General features: G+C 43.4%; 1 protein-coding gene and 1 long non-coding RNA gene across 2 annotated transcripts; both read right to left on the bottom strand.

Moving 5' to 3' along the window:
- Nucleotides 1–245: 245 nt before the first annotated feature.
- Nucleotides 246–12,625, bottom strand: LOC120107228 (pectin acetylesterase 8-like; the record flags this gene model as incomplete). The annotated part of the gene is made up of 6 exons (XM_089928550.1): nt 246–532; nt 948–1,087; nt 6,391–6,473; nt 10,635–10,657; nt 12,304–12,390; nt 12,521–12,625. Coding segments are annotated over 6 exons (546 nt in total), but the record flags the coding sequence as incomplete, so codon positions are not given.
- On the bottom strand, nt 7,244–9,020 carry LOC149750920 (uncharacterized). The gene is made up of 3 exons (XR_016399023.1): nt 8,873–9,020; nt 7,943–7,987; nt 7,244–7,344 (listed from the first exon to the last, which is right to left on the bottom strand). It is a non-coding gene; the product is annotated as an uncharacterized LOC149750920 (long non-coding RNA).
- Nucleotides 12,626–12,988: the final 363 nt, after the last annotated feature.

Below are 12,988 nucleotides of genomic sequence, written 5' to 3'. Positions count from 1 at the left end.
TTTAATTTTGTATGATGCTCAGTTCAGGATCCACTATTATTCTTTTTTTATTTTTTACTTTTTTGAATTCGAGATCCACTTTAAATGCATTTGGTTCCAGAAATAAATGCGAGCAATAGCTGGAAGGAGTAAACTCCATTTAATGCGCATTCAATTTCGCAATAGTTTGAATGGCTAAATTGACATATCATTTTTGAGCATTCATAGGGCGAATAAGTCCCAACTAGCACTTGATAATATTTAAGTAAAACAAACTGATCTTTAAATTAATCAAACTGGCTTCTGCTGACAGAAGACCAAAGACATGCCTACAGAGAGCACAAAAGAAGTGCCACTTGATTTTAGGAATGGTTTACATGAAAGATAAACAATATAGTGACAGTATAGCACATCAATGCACAAGCCAAGGTAGCTAATTTTATACTTAATCAATTTCGCGGTTGTGACATGTTGGGTTGCATGGGTAGGGGCAGTCAATCTTCCGCATGGAAGTCCGGCCAAAATACCAGTCTCCAACTGCTTTTGCAATTGGCTGCAAAAAGAAAACTATAAAGATAAGACAGCCTATAAAAGTTGTGCACTTGGAATGATCATAAATTCCATCGCACAAGCCTAATATTAAGTAATTTTTATTTTGATACAAAAATCTTGGTTCAAATGCAACATAACAACCAACAACATGCAACTATATAATAGATCATAATGACGGTGAAAAGTTGAAAAAGAAAAAAAAAAACAACTAAATGCATCAGTAGCCTGCAATGGCGCTAAAACAATATATACTTCTAATCAACATATTTCAGACTAAGCACTGCAAGTTATGACAGAAGGAGCAATGATATCTTCTTTTTTTTTCTGTAAAAAAAAAAAATCAGAAAGTAGCGATCCACACGTGTCAACTACCACCACTGAATATTTGGAATTAAGTAGAATATAGTAGAGTTTACCATCTTATCTATAACAGGAGAATCACTTCTTAACCATGTCTCCTGAGCCCCTGATTGGCAGTGGGAATAACACGAGTCTATAAACATGCCTATAGATGATGAGTTTGCAGGCAGTGCACGCATAAACTCTGATCTGAAACCTGTTATAACATCAAAAAATATGTTAATCCCATACTCTTCAAACACAACAAATCAACAGTTCAACTGGCCTAGAGAAACTAAAATCTTCAATTATAATAAACATGTAATAATTCATGACTCTGCATCGTTACATGATGATATTTATGTTGCTGTTCCCATGTAAGATAACTAGAAGGAAGAACTGGAAATTGGGCATATGATTCAATCTCTCTTTTAGCTGCACCGCGGGCGTTACGCGGCAGCCCCGCGGTCATTCCGCGACCACCCCACGGCAGCACGAGCGGCCGTTGATTTCGCCCCACCGAGCTGTAGAAATAGGGTTATAAACCCCCCCCCCCCCCCCCTTTCTTGCCCTAGAGCACCACCGAGCCCTCTCTTCTCCTTCTCCTCCCTCTTCTTCCTCTGCTCTTGCCTCCCAAGTGGCTGGCGGGCCGCCGGATCCACCACTATCACCACCCGTGCCCTCCCCTATTTTGGGATCCACTTCCCTTTCGGAAAGCGTCGCCGTCGCCACCGCTTGATCGCCGGATTGAGCAGCCTCGACCGAGATCCCACTGCCTCTGCCACCGCCGGTAAGCCCTCCTCTTTTGCCCTTGATTCCATGCCAAATAGAAAGCAATGTCTTCCTCCCTCTGTTTTGGCCCCATCAACCGAGAGCGTTCTCGATTGATCTTGACCCCGGCCACCGCAACGGCCGCCGGCCGCCACTGCGGTCGGCTGGCCGTCGACCGAGGAGTGGCCTCCGGCCAGCCCGCCACCCCCTTCCTCTTCCGCTCTCCCTCTCGGTCTTCGCCTACCGTAGGGGGGTTGGGGAGGAAGAAGGCCCTACGGGCCGAACAGGGCCAAGCATGGGCCCTGTTCACCGTGGGCCCGACCTGGGCCCGGTTCACTGTGGGCCCAACTTGGGCCCGGTTAAAAAAAAAAAAAATCCGAAACCCAGTTCAGACCCAAAACCCGAAATTCAAAATCCAGTTCAGATTCGAAATCCGACTCGAAACCCAGTTCAACTCTGAACCCGAACCCGGAGCCCGAACCCGAACCTGAACCCGAAACCCGAAATCCGAACCCAGAACCCGAAACCCAGAACCCGAAATCCGAAACCCAGTTCAGACCCGAAATTCGAAATCCGGAATCCGAAACTTGAAACCCAGAACCCGAAATCCGAACCCATTTGGCCAATAAATAAAATTTTATAGTTAAGCCCTTGATAGTATATTATTGCACAAAAGAGCCTTCTGTAATTTATGTTTGATCCCTAAGAAAGATTTATTACATAAAGGTCCCGAACTATATTTATTTAGTCCATTCAAGCTTTATAGAATAGTATTCTGTAATTAAATATTAGTCCCTGCAAAGGATTTTATTACATAAATGAACAAATTAGAGGCCAACTTTGGGAGGGCCCTATTACGCCGAGTCTATAAGGGCCCATCGGGCCATATCCGATGAGGGCCCTATCGGGCCATGCCCACTGTGGGCCAACTCTGAGCCCTGTTGAGCCGTGTCCAGTAGTATTACTTTTGGTTTTGCTTAGCTCTGAAATTTACAAAGAAATTAATTAAATGTTAACAGGTGAACCTGATCCGCCTACCTGAAGTAGGAATTAAGCGAGAAGAGGTAAGTAACTTAATACTTCAAGTGTGTTTTCTGAATTATTTAATAAACTGATTATGTTTTGATATATGTTTTGCATTCAGTAAAATGGGTCAGACAGGTTAAATTTTATTTGAAAATCATGTTATATGCTCTGAAATCCATGAAATATATTTATATATATATATATGCATTCTCAGCATGGCTATGATCTGTTCTGTTCTGTTCTGGCCCCGCCAATGGGGATTATACGTTGGACCTGTCGACTTGTAATCTGTGAGGAACCGATTTCGACACCGTACCACCGGTGATTAGAATAGTGGTATTTGGACACCGTACCACCGGTGATTAGAATAGTGGTATTTGGACACCGTACCACCGGTGCATAATAATAGTGGTGTTTGGCACCTTGTGCAACCCATGCCACTGGGTTATGTGGCCGTAGCCTATTATGTTGAGATTTTGGTATAAGAGTTTTTGGAAAAATGATAATAAGTTTTGAAAACAACAAATGATGTTATTTATGATTTATTCCAGACATTATCCTGTATTTTGATCTAATATGCTCTGACCCCACTCTGGGGTATTTTGTTGTTTACTGGGCTAGTGTAGCTCATTATTCTGTTTTCTTCATTTTTCAGATCCAGAGGCTTGATCACACGGGATTGGGGAGTGCGTTAGAGTTTCCGATGATTCTTCAGTTATTGACATTTTAGTTAGTTTAGTTTGGACATTTGAATTATGTTGGCATATGCTATTTTGAAATTTTGTAAGTCTGCTTTTGAATAATTTAAATAATTTTGTAATTTGGGGCTTGCCTTTGGTTGAGTTTGCATATAATAACAGTTACCAGGCAAGTATTCAAATGGCACCTTATGAGGCTCTATATGGAAGAAAGTGTAGATCACCTATCTGTTGGGATGATGTTGGTGAAAGAAAAATTATGGGCCCCGAGATTGTGCAACAAACAGTAGAGAAGATCCAGCTGATCAGGGAACGCCTCCGGATAGCTCAGAGCAGACAGAAAAGTTATGCAGATAATAGAAGAAGGGAATTAGAATTTCAGGTCGAAGATCATGTGTTTCTGAAAGTGTCTCCTACTAAAGGGGTGATGCGATTTGGAATACGCGGAAAACTTAGTCCACGCTATGTCGGCCCCTTTGAGATTCTGGAAAGAGTAGGAGCAGTGGCTTACAAATTGGCACTTCCACCTTCACTGTCTGGAGTTCACAATGTTTTTCATGTTTCCATGCTAAGAAAGTATATTCCAGATATGAGCCATGTGGTAGAAGTGGCTCCCTTGCAGCTTAGAGAAGATTTGACATATCCTGAGCAGCCTGTACGTGTGGTTGATAGAAAAGAGCAAGTGTTGAGGAGGCGCACGATTCCTTATATTAAGATCCAGTGGAGCAATCACTCAGAACGAGAGGCCACGTGGGAGCTGGAGGACGAGATGAAGGATAAATATCCGGACCTTTTTGCAAGCTAAGGTATGTTAAATTTCGAGGACGAAATTTTTTTTAGGGGGGAAGAATGTGAGACACGGGGCTGAAGTCGGCAGCCCTCGCCGACTTCAGCCCCGATTCATTTGGGGAAGGAGCTGGAACAGAGGATCGCGTGGGCGATCCTCTCCGGCTCCTCCGGAGGGGCAAACAAGGCAAGGGCGCCGCGAGATTCCCGCGGCGCCCCTCCTAGTCCATCCACGGCCGATTCACGGCCGTGAATCGGCCGTGGATCTCGCTTGACCGCCGCGATTTTCGCAGCGGAGAACCGTTGCGATGGGGCTATAAAGCCCCATCTACTCCTTCCCCTAGGGCATCCCGAGCTCCTCCTCCTCCTCCTCCTCCTCTTCTTCCTTCCCTCCTCCTCTTCTCTGACCGGTGTACCCTCCCGACCGAGCGCCGCCCGGATCCCCCTCGCGGCCACCCCCTGTTCTGAGACCCATCTCCTTGGGTTCAAGCGTCGCCGCCGCCGCCTGACACCGGACCGAGCCTCCCCCGGCCGAGATCCGCCACTTCCGTCGACTGCCGGTAAGCCCTCTTCCCTTTGTGCTCTCCGATCTTAGCCGATGCATGCTTTCCTCCCTTTGTTTTGGCCCCAAACCGAGACCACTCTCGGTCTCTTCCTCGTCAGTCACCGCCGCAACCGCTGGCGGCCAGCTGACCGTCGACCAAGAGGAGGCCGAAGGCCACCCGGGCTGGCCCTCTCCCTCTCTCTTCTGTCTCTCCTGCTTCCTCTGTCCGTGAGGGGGTTTGGGGAAGGAGGATACCATCACAGGCCAAATTGGGCCCGTTGGGCCACTCCATTGCAGGCCCAACTTGGGCCCAGTCCACTGCAGGCCCAACTTGGGCCCAGTCCAGTCCGATTGGGCCCAGTCGGGCAGTACCCTTGTGGGCCCAGCTTGGGCCCTTTTCAGATCCAAGCCCGGAACCCGAACCCGGATCCGAAACCCGGAACCCGAAATCCGAACCCATTGGGCCGTGCCCAATATGGGCCTATCAGGCCATGCCCATTATGGGCCAACTATGGGCCGTGTCCAATAGTATTATTTTTGGATTTTTGCTTAATTCTGACATTAACAAAGAATTAATTAAATTTAAACAGGTGAACCTGATCCGCCTATCTGAAGTAGGAATTAAGCGAGAAGAGGTGAGTAACATAATACTTCAAGTGTGATTTCTAAATTATTTGATAAACTGATTATGTTTTGATATATGTTTTGTATTCAGTAAAATGGGTCAGGCATGTTAAATTTTATTTGAAAATCATGTTATATGCTCTGTAATTCGTGAAATATAATTGAACAATTTCTGAAATATATTTTTATATACATATGCATTCTCAGCATGGCTATGATCTGTTCTGTTCTGTTCTGGCCCCGCCAATGGGGATTATACGTTGGACCTGTCGACTTGTAATCTGTGAGGAACCGGTTTCGACACCGCGCCACCGGTGATTAGAATAGTGGTTTCTGGACACCGTTTCCACCGGTGGCTAATAATAGTGGTTTCTGGCACTCTGTGCAACCCATGCCACTGGGTTACGTGGCCGTAGCCTATCATGTTGAGATTCTGATATCAGAGTTTTTTGGAAAAATGATAATAAATTTTGAAAATAGAAAAATGATGTTATTTATAACTTATTTCAGTTATTATCCTGTATTTGATCTGATATGCTCTGACCCCACTCTGGGGTATTTTGTTGCTTACTGGGCTAGTGTAGCTCATTATTCTGTTTTCTCCATTTTTCAGATCCAGAGGCTTGATCGCACGGGATTGGGGAGTGCATTAGAGTTTCCGATGATTCTTCAGTTATTGGCATTTTAGTTAGTTTAGTTTGGACATTTGAATTATGTTGGCATATGTTATTTTGGAGTTTTGTAAGACTGCTTTTGAATGATTTTAAGTATTTTGTCAATTTTAAGCATCTGCTATTAATCCTTAAATAAAGTCTTGAACATCTGTATTTGCTTTGATGTAATCCGATGCCTTGCACGCCTGTGCAGTCCGCCGTGCGGGCGTGCGGCGTCTGCCGCGCCTCGGGCTCGGGGTGTGACAAGTATCACCAAAAAAATCTCTCTTTTAGCAAATAATGAATGCGTGTGTGGACAAAATGTCAGTGGTGGAGGCTCTGAAAATCCAAGCCTGTTTGGTGAATTTGCTATACAAAAAGAAACTTCTTTCAATAAGAAACAACTTAAAGTGCTGACCTTGCATGACCTGAAGTTGATTCGAAGAACACTTCTTTCTATCAAGCTTGCATTCACCCCAAACTTTACGGGGATCAGAAGGACTGTAACAACCCAGGACCTCACCCAAAATGGCTAGCCGGAAGTTATTATTTGGGTTCCTTGATCCTGTATAAGTACCCAAGATCTACCCAGCAAATAACCGATGTGGGACTAAACACACGCCCGCATGGGTCCTCACATACTCCCCCCGTTCAAGCCCTGACGTCCTCGTCAGGCTAAGGGTTCAAATCTATTCAAATCTAATCACAAACACCACGATTGGCCCGTAGTCAGCCCCAATGGATCCATGCTGCAGTGTCCCCTAGTCCACATAGGTTATGGGCCGGGTTGGCTCTGATACCAAATGTCACGCCCCCGCCTTTGCGAGGCACGTGAGGCACCTAGTGCCCACGTGGGGGCCACATGAAGGGGGACCACGAGGCTCCCCTGCCAGATATTGTCCGGTTCTGGAGCTTCACGCAAGCGTCCTTCACCCCTCCCCGGTTTTGTTTTCCACCCAAAACGCGTCTGCAGGATTTGGAGTCACCCGCCTCATATGCCCAGGCTCTAGAACGAGTCTTTCCGATGTGGGACTATTGGGCCTCACACCCTTCCCACCATCGGACAAGAGCCGTCCTCGGCTCTGATACCACCAAATCTGTCACGCCCCAAGCCCGAGGCGCGGCAGACGCCGCACGCCCGCACGGTGGGCCGCACAGGCGTGCAAGGCAGCAGATCATATCAAAGCAGATACAGATGTTTAAAACTGGCATAATTATTTAAATTGTTCAAAAGCAGTCTTACAAAATTTCAAAATAGCATATGCTTATAAAAGTCAAATACTTTAATCAATCTAACTAAAGGACTAATAACTGAAGGAATCGTCGGAAAATCTAACGCACTCCCCAATCCCGTGCGATCAAGCCTCTGGATCTGAAAAATAGAGAAAATAAAATAATGAGCTACACTAGCCCAGTAAGCAACAAAATACCCCAAAGTGGGGTGAGAGCATATCAGATCAAATACAGGATAATAAAATAAATCATAAATAACATTGTTTTATTATTTTCAAAACTTATTATCATTTTTCCAAAAACTCTGATACCAGAATCTCAACATAATAGGCTACGGCCATGTAACCCAGTGGCATGGGTTGCACAAGGTGCCAAACACCACTATTATTAAGCACCGGTGGTACGGTGTCCAAATACCACTATTCTAATCACCGGTGGTACGGTGTCGAAACCGGTTCCTCACAGATTACAAGTCGACAGGTCTAACGTATAAACCCCATTGGCGGGGCCAGAACAGAACAGAACAGATCATAGCCATGCTGAGAATGCATATATATATATAAAAATATATTTCAAAAATTGTCCATTTATATTTCATGGATTTTAGAGCATATAACATGATTTTCAAATAAAATTTAACATGTCTCACCCATTTTACTGAATGCAAAACATATATCAAAACATAATCAGTTTATTAAATAATTTAGAAATCACACTTGAAGTATTAAGTTACTTACTTCTTCTCGCTTGATTCCTACTTCAGGTAGACGGATCAGGTTCACCTGTTAAAGTTTAATTAATTTCTTGTTAATTTCAGACTAAGCAAAATTTAAAAATAATACTATTGGACATGGCCCAACAGAGCCCAAAGTTGGCCCATAATGGGCACGGCCTGATAGGGCCCATATCGGACTCGGCCCAATGGGCCCGCATAGACTCGGCTAAATAGGGCCCCCAAAGTTGGCTTCTAATTTGTTCATTTATACAATAAGATTTATTGCAGGGACTAATACTTAATTACAGGGTACTATTCTATAATAAAACTTGGGTGAGGGGACTAAATAAATATAGTTGGGGGCCTTTATGTAATAAATCTTTCCTATAGGGATCAAATACAAATTACAGGAGTCCCTATTTCTGAAATAGCATACTGCCAAGGGCTTAACTGCAAAAAATCTGTTTATTGGTCAAATGGGTTTGGGTTTCGGATCCCGGGTTTCGGGTTCGGGTTCCAGTTCAGGTTCAGGTTTGGGCTCAGGTTTGGGTTCGGGTTCGGGTTCGGGTTCGGATTCTCGGGTTTGATCTGGATCCAAGTTGGGCCCATGGGGGTATTGCCCAACTGGGCCAAACCGGACTGGACTGAGCCCAAGTTGGGCCTGCAGTGGACTGGGCCCAACGGCCCAGTTTGGCCCGTGATGGGCCTCCTCCTTCCCCAAACTCCCCCCCACGAACAGGGGGAGAAGAAGAGACGGAGGAGAGAGGGAGGTGGCCGGCGGGGGTGGCCGGCTTGGGTGGCCGGGGGCCACCCCTCGATCGACTGCCAGCCAGCCGCCATGGCGGCCGGCGGCGTTGCAGGGACCGACGGGGAGGAGAAGCAACCGAGATGATGATCTCGGCTGCTTGGGCTGAAACAGAGGAGAGGAGGATCTCGACGGAGGAGGGCTTACCGGCGATCGACGGAGGTGGCAAATCCCGGCCGAGGGAGGCTCGGTCCGGCGTCAAGCGACGGCGGCGATGTTTGAAGCCGAGGGGTTGGATCTCGGAGCAGGGGAAGCTCGCGGAGGGGATCCGGGCGGCTCTCGGTCGGGAAGACACACCGATCGGAGAGGAGGAGGAGGGAAGGAGGAAAGAGAAGGAGGAAGAGGGCTCGGTTTGCCCTAGGGAGGAGGATTTGGGGGGTTTTTATCACCCCCCTCGTGATGGCTCTCCGCCGCGAAGATCGCGGCGGCCGAGCGAGATCCGCGGCCGCGGATGAGCTGGAGGGGGGGGGGGGGGGGTGCCGCGGGACTAGCGACATCCCCGCCCCGATCATCCCCGGAAGAGCCGGAGAGGATCGCAAATCGCGATCCTCTGTTCCGGCCTTCCAAAAAGAGAACGGGACTGAAGTCAGCAGGGGCTGCCGACTTCAGCCCGTGTCTCACATTTTCTCCCCCTTAGAAAAATTTCGTCCTCGAAATTTAACATACCTTAGCTTGCAAAAAGGTCCGGATATTTTTCCTTCATCTTGTCCTCCAGCTCCCACGTGGCTTCACGTTCTGAGTGATTGCTCCACTGGATCTTAACATAAGGAATCGTGTGCCTCCTCAACACTTGCTCTTTTCTATCAACCACACGTACAGGCTGCTCAGGATATGTCAAATCTTCTCTAAGCTGCAAAGGAGCCACTTCTACCACATGGCTCATATCTGGAATATACTTTCTTAACATAGAAACATGAAAAACGTTGTGGACTCCAGACAGTGAAGGTGGGAGTGTCAATTTGTATGCCACAGCTCCTACTCTTTCCAGAATCTCAAAAGGGGCCCACATAGCGTGGACTGAGTTTTCCACGTATTCCAAATCGCATCACCCCTTTAACTGATCAAATAAGTCATCAATTCTTGGTAGAGGATACTTGTTCTTTATTGTTACTTTATTTATCACTCGATAATCAATGCATAATCTCATACTACCATCCTTCTTCTTTACAAATAAGACTGGGGCTCCCCAAGGTGAAACACTAGGTCTGATGAAACTCTTATCAAGAAGATCCTGCAACTGCTCCTTTAATTCTTTCATTTCAACTGGAGCCATTCTATAGGGGGTCTTAGAGATTGGTGTGGTACCAGGAATCAAATCAATTGCAAAATCAATTTCTCTATCTGGTGGCAAGCTAGGGAGGTCTTCCGGAAAGACATCGGGGTATTCATTTACTACTGGGATATCTTCAAATCTTTGATCTGACTGTCTAGTGTCAACCACTGTGGCAATATATGCCATACTCCCCTTTCTAAGTAGTCGCTTAATTTGCATAGCAGAAATAATTCGAGGGGAGGTATATGCACCACTGCCGATGAAGCTGAATTCAGTATCTCGAGGGATCTAAAATTTTATCCGCTTTTCATGACAGTTAATGGTAGCAAAGTGTGATGCTAAGTAGCCCATACCGAGAATTATGCCAAAGTCATGCATATCTATAACTATCAAATCAGCAGGCAAGTCTTTACCTACTATCTGAACCGGACAAGTCCTGCAGACCTGATTACCCATCATCCCACTTCCAGCAGGGGTGTTAACATGCAAATCATACTCTAACAGCATGTAAGGTAGATCATGTTTTCGCACAAATATCGATGGCATAATGAATGTGCAGCACCAGTATCAAATAGTATATAAGCATAAACAGAAGCAACCGGTAGTGTGCTGATCCCTCAAAGGATAATGACTAACCTTAGAGTCAAATTATTATGTTGCTAAGAATATGATTCACAAAATGAACATGTACTGATAATCATTAGATAGCAACGATTTATCTCAAAAATGATTTGTATCAAATCGCAAAAGTAGGTCTAAGAAGGCAAAGTATTGATACCATGATTCAATATGCCACAAAGCCTTTAACTTAAACTTATAAATCATAAGATGAGAGCAAATAATGCATGGTTTATTCAGATACTTAACAAATTAGACCATATTTGGTCAACAATCAACTAACCTGAGTCATGATACGCTCAAATTATTATTTTCTTAGCATACCCAAACATAGCAAAGTTTATACAGAAGATAACATAATCGTATCATGATTGACCTGAGAATCAATAGTGTTCACCTTTCCTTATTAACAAAATCTTTCATTATTGAACAACAGTCTTTTATCATAACATGTTACCAAAACACAGTCAATATTTTTGACCAGTTTAAATTTACTCAGTCCATCAAATTTCCGCTGCGCAACTCAGATCAATATTCTCCAAACTTTCTTAATGATCCCAAATTATTAGCATTTTTTTTTCTTTTTAATATCCAAGCAAAATTTTATCCTTGCTTCCCAAGTACACTAGGTCATGATTAACCCTTGAGATAGTTGTCGTATTTATACCATCATATGATCAAGTAATCATATTCTAGATCCAAATTTGAACTAAGCCAATTCTATTTTTCCTTGGCACTTCCATTATACAAGTTGATATTTATTCTAAGCTTTGATAATTAAAAGATTCTAGATTAACTTACTCAGGAGCTTACTCAATCATCCCGAATCTTTTCTTTTAGGCTAAACTTATTTGGGCCTCTCATGAAATCCCACTTGCATTTCTCATATGGTGATACAAAATCCACAATCAACTCATAGCCTTGATTAATAAATATTTAACTCACAAAAATCAAATAATCTGGTTCAAAGCTTTACAAGAAATTCCTCCAAGATATAAGCTCTATGATTTTACATTGAGATCCATCAAAATATCAATCTTAATTGTTTCAAGTCTCAAGGGTTAGGGCCAAATAAAAATTCTTAAGTCTCATCCCCAAGTATATTTTCCTTCTATATACGAGTTCCATGCATGATCCACATACAGATTTCAATAAATATTTTCTAGTCCAAACTTTAAACATTTTTTTTTTTATAGATGAATCTTAATTTGCCACCAAAATAATTAACTTCAACTAGAAGCAATATCCACAGTGTCTGATATCAAGTTAAACTTCCAAAATAATTACATTGCACGATAATATCTCATGATTAATATTCCTTCACTTAATTTAGTCAAAATCTAATTAATCAACACTTGAAATACAAATTGCTCCACCAAGAAAACTCTCATAGTAGCTTATTCACACTTTGGTAACGACCATAATTAGGTTGCATTCTAATTTTAGCATTTCAAAATTCTGATAAAATAACACAAATTTATCAATAATAAAAGCAAATAAATACCTTCGTCTAATGGCCTAATGTCTACCCATCTCTCAAACTTTCCGACGAATCCTAAAGATTCTAAACTTAAGCTCCGTCTGACTATTTCAAACACAATCCCTAGGAATCTGAAACCGAGCTCTGATATTATTAGAACACTATTTTGTACAAATAAAACATTTTGGCTACTTTACAGGAACATACATTTTGTGCCTTGTTCATCCTCTTTGCCAGTAGATCATCTATAATAGCACGCCAAACCCTAGCTCCTCTAAAGTGAAGATTTGTTGCCTAAGTAGATGATGCCATAAAAACCATTGTTATATTAATGGATTTATGATTTGTAAATAAAAGAGGAAAAATAGTAATCAAATTGCAAGTACAGCACATTTTGCCTAAGCAAAATGCGGAACAGACTTACAGGATTTACTGCCTCTATATCACCAGTGAATGATGAACCGTCACAGTATCGAATCTTGACCTTATTCCAGTTATAGAAGTCTACATGTAGCCCCAGAAAGACATATTAATTATAATTCAGAAACGGTGTTTCATTTAAAATAAATGAAAAACTTAATCTTAGCGTTCAATTACATAGAATATAGGTAAATATGTGATCACTTAGTTGTGAATTATCGGACAACAGAAATTACAAATGGCAGGTGACTGCAGAAACTGACTGGCCCTTTGGAGAAGGAACATTAATATTTAATATGAATAGCAAGGTATCCACTAGCAAGGAGTTGCATCTGGAGACCACGAAGCGGACAACTATATTTAATTAATGAAGTGGCTGAAATTACATATAAAACATCACAAATCAGAAATAATTGCACTACTTGCAGAACAAGCCACTCCCCTGTTTGTATGCAAGGAGATATATGCTCAT

This window comes from Phoenix dactylifera, chromosome 18 (genome assembly GCF_051530095.1).
Source record: "Phoenix dactylifera cultivar Ajwa chromosome 18, Ajwa_hap1_PhDact_Kaust_v1.1, whole genome shotgun sequence".
NCBI classification, from domain to species: Eukaryota; Viridiplantae; Streptophyta; class Magnoliopsida; order Arecales; family Arecaceae; genus Phoenix; species Phoenix dactylifera.
The sequence above is the reverse complement of the archived record's forward strand: the minus strand, read 5'-3'. Positions and strand labels throughout refer to the sequence as shown.